The sequence below is a fragment of the Fonticula alba genome, assembly GCF_000388065.1.
Source record: "Fonticula alba strain ATCC 38817 unplaced genomic scaffold supercont2.2, whole genome shotgun sequence".
In the NCBI taxonomy this organism is placed as follows: domain Eukaryota; order Rotosphaerida; family Fonticulaceae; genus Fonticula; species Fonticula alba.
The window spans coordinates 613,859-617,352 of record NW_009242972.1 but is presented as its reverse complement, the minus strand read 5'-3'; the positions used below and the strand labels follow the sequence as shown (position 1 = coordinate 617,352).

At 61.5% G+C, this 3,494-nt stretch overlaps 2 protein-coding genes across 2 annotated transcripts in view; one reads left to right on the top strand and one right to left on the bottom strand.

The window, feature by feature from the left end:
* Positions 1-281: 281 nt before the first annotated feature.
* H696_01162 (cell division control protein 42) lies at positions 282-2,516 on the top strand (the record flags this gene model as incomplete). The annotated part of the gene is made up of 5 exons (XM_009495044.1): positions 282-329; positions 482-538; positions 736-808; positions 900-1,941; positions 2,074-2,516. 4 exons carry the CDS (start codon positions 282-284, stop codon positions 1,295-1,297), a joined length of 576 nt encoding a protein of 191 aa, XP_009493319.1. The 3' UTR covers positions 1,298-1,941; positions 2,074-2,516.
* A 384-nt stretch (positions 2,517-2,900) lies between these two features.
* The window catches only part of H696_01161 (hypothetical protein), a gene marked incomplete at both ends in the record, with an annotated part of 2,683 nt that continues 2,089 nt past the window's right edge, over positions 2,901-3,494 (bottom strand). The window contains 2 exons of the mRNA XM_009495043.1: positions 2,901-3,033; positions 3,184-3,485. Coding sequence (XP_009493318.1) covers positions 2,901-3,033; positions 3,184-3,485 — 435 coding nt within the window. The remainder of the gene's footprint in view (positions 3,034-3,183; positions 3,486-3,494) is intronic.

Sequence of the window (3,494 nt, the reverse complement as noted above, 5' to 3'; positions counted from 1 at the left end):
GCGTCCTGCGACGATGCTCTTCTCCTCTTCCTCCCCCGAGTGGCATTTGCAAAACGCCCCCTTCTCCCTTCGCTGGCTGCGCCGAGAGACCTCTCCCGCTTTTGTGGAAGTGGTCTCCACTGCCTTGCCAACGCCTCTGGTCCCCCTTTAATCCCTCCTCGTCCTTGCTCATGCCGCCCACTGGCCTCTCCCCCCTCTCCTTCCCTTCTCTTTACCTCCCCCACTAACTTCTTCTTTTCCCCCTTTCCCCTTTTCTCCCCAATTCCCAGTTCTCTTCCACCATGCAGACCATCAAGTGTGTCGTCGTCGGTGATGGTGCTGTTGGCAAGGTGTGTCTTCCTCTCGTCTTCCGCCTCTCTTTCTCCCCCTCTCTCTGGCCCTCCTCGCGATGCCCTTGCTCATGGCCGGTATTTCAAATGAGGTTTCTCCTTCTCCGGTTTAACTAACACCAACCTTCGATTCCCCTCCCCCCCCCCTACAGACCTGCCTGCTCATCTCCTACACCACCAACAAGTTCCCCCAGGAATACGTCCCGACCGTGCGTGCTCTCCCCTCCTCCCCAGTCCCCTCCCTTTCGCGCACGCGTGTGCCCCCCCCCCTCCCCCACATATGCCATGTCCAAGCCGATGCATGTCTGGTCCTCCTCACACTCGCTCCTATTCGACCTCTCCCCTCCTCCCCCCCATCCCCCCCCCCTCTCTCTCTCTCTCCCCCCCCCGCGGCCACCCACCCCAGGTCTTCGACAACTACGCCGTTACTGTCATGATCGGGGAGGATCCGTACACTCTCGGTCTTTTCGATACCGCCGGTTCGTGCCTCTTTCCTTTGTGTCTTTCCTCGCTCCCCCTCCTCCCTCTCCCATCCAGGACGCGCCTTCCCTTGCTCACCCCTCGCCACAGGTCAGGAGGACTACGATCGCCTGCGCCCGCTCTCCTACCCCCAGACCGACGTCTTCCTGGTCTGCTTCTCCGTGGTCAACCCCGCCTCCTTCGAGAACGTTCGCGAGAAGTGGTTCCCCGAGGTCAGCCACCACTGCCCTCAGGTGCCGTGCATCATCGTCGGCACCCAGATGGATCTCCGTGACGCGCCGGAGGCCATCGAGCGCCTCGCCAAGAGCAAGCAGAAGCCCATCACCCCGGACATGGGTGATCGCCTGGCCAAGGAGCTCAACGCCGTCAAGTATGTCGAGTGCTCTGCCCTCAAGCAGAAGGGCCTGAAGGATGTCTTCGATGAGGCCATCCTTGCCGCCCTGAACCCTCCCCAGGGCAAGCGCACCAAGCGTTGCCTCATGTTCTAAATCCGACGACAGAGAGGGAGAGAGAGCAAGCGCGTGTGTGCCCGTGGCAACGGCGGGGATGAGGCGCCCTCCCCCACTCGCTCTCTCCTCCGATTGACACCGGACACGCGCGCCCGCGCCCTGCCCCTCTGAACTTCCCGACATGCCTGTGTGTGGATGTGTGCTTCTCCCCTTTCCTCGCCCCCCCCCCCTTCCCCCTCACGCGCGCACTTCCTCTGTCCAATGTGCATGTGTTGCTTGTACTCGCGTGCTGCCTGCTCCCTCGGTTTCTTGGCCGCTGCGGGGGGCGTGCCTCCGAGAGTCGTCCGCACGCGCATGAGAGGACGAGGGAGAGAATGACCAGGGGGGAGGGGCTTGCATGTTAATGGTGCATCAGTGGTGGCCGCTCGTGCGCGCTCACATGCGCACACATGCGCGCGCCCCTCCCCCCTCCCCCATCACATTAGTTCTCTCTCCCTGTGCAGCTACTCCACGTTTCATACTGGCACGGAAGCGTCTCTGGTAAGTAGACATGAGACCCTGGCTTTATTTCCACAAAAATATCCCTTCCCCCGACACCCACATGCCCACATAGCGCCCCCCTCCCCCCCCCCCCCTCTGTGTGTGTGCTTGTGTGTATGTGTGCGTGCGCCGCCCCTCCCCAGGTACGGCCGCCCTTGTTCTTCTCGTTTCCCCTCCCCCCCCCCTTCCTCCGCAGAATTGCCTCACGCCGCATTCCTGCTTGCTTTGAAGACTGATGTCCCTTTGTTCCCTGTGCACCCCCCCCCCCCCATTAGCCTGCTCCTCTTTCCTCTCGCCCGTATTGGGGGGGAAGAATGGGCGCAGGCGTGCGGTTCCCTTCCCCCTCCCCCCTCTCCCCCCTTCACCCCCTTCCTCCCGGGATAGTGAGAGGCTTGTTTCTGCTCTCCCTCCCAGTTTCTTCTCCCCTCTCAGATTCCCCTCTCTTCCCCGTCCCCCCCCCCTTCCTCTTCCCTTCCCCCTCCTCCCCCCTCGAACACAATATCAACACCTAATCACATCCCATACTCTGATCCACACACGCACACACACGCGCGCGCGCGCACACGCACACGTGTACACATATCCATGTGTTCCCTCGGCCTCTCCCCTCTTTCCCCCCTCCTTTCCCTCCTTCCCTCACACACATCGACACACTTGTTGCTCCCCCTCCCCCTTCCTCCTTTTCAGTGTTACAATAATACATTCTTTTCTACAAAGAAAAACAGGCGTGTCATATGGCGCCGGCGGGGGGGGGGGGGGGGCCGCACTTCGGGAAAACAGATACGAGGGGGACCTGGGTCGAGAAGTATGCCGTGAAGAACTCGCCCCCTAGAGCGGGCGCAGGGACGGCGACCAGGGCGCAACAAGGCTGTGCTACTTTCGGAAAAATCGTGGGCCGGGGCATGGAGAGGAGGAGGCGCTTGAGTTTCTCCAAAAAGCGCCAGAAGAGTGGAGGCTGGTGTGCTTTTTTCTATTCTGGTGTGTATTTCGTATTGATGGTGTCGATCGAAAGCCGAAAGAGCTTGGGGCTCGGGGGGGGGGGGGGGGGAAACAGTGGAAAATGCAAGAGTGTCGGTGGGATGATGCATCGTTGCCCCAAAGCCTATCGGCGCCATGCCCCACCAGACTTTTGAGACTCACGGTGGGTGTCACGGATGAAGGCCGCCATATCGCCCATAGCGCCAGTGTTTCGCCGGGCGATGTCTTCGCGCTGGGAAATCTCACGTTCACGTTGCCTGCGTGGACCAAGAAAAAGGGTGTCAGAGTGGCCGCCAATGTGGCTGGATACAAATCAAGTCCAGGCAGGGAAGGGCGGGGATGGTGGGGGGTCTGTGCATGTGTGGCTATAAAGAAAGAGAGAGAGAGGGGGGGGGAAGGAGACGTACTCAGTAGCCTTCAAGTGCGCCTCTCGGGCGGCTTGGAGCTTGGCGGCCGCATCAAGCATGGAGGAAACACCAGAGGCCGGCCCACGGTTGTCAGTGACGGAATGACGCTCCTCGCGGACATTGCGTGCCTCATGGTGACGGGGGGCTGGGAGTGGCGGGCCACGATCACGGCTGAGATGGCGGGCTGGACTGCGTTCACGATAGGACTGCCGAGGGGGGCTCCAGTCACGACGAGCCTGCCGGGGCGGACTGCGGTCACCATCGAACCGACGGGGTGGCGAGCGACTGCGGTCACCCCGGAACTGGCGAGG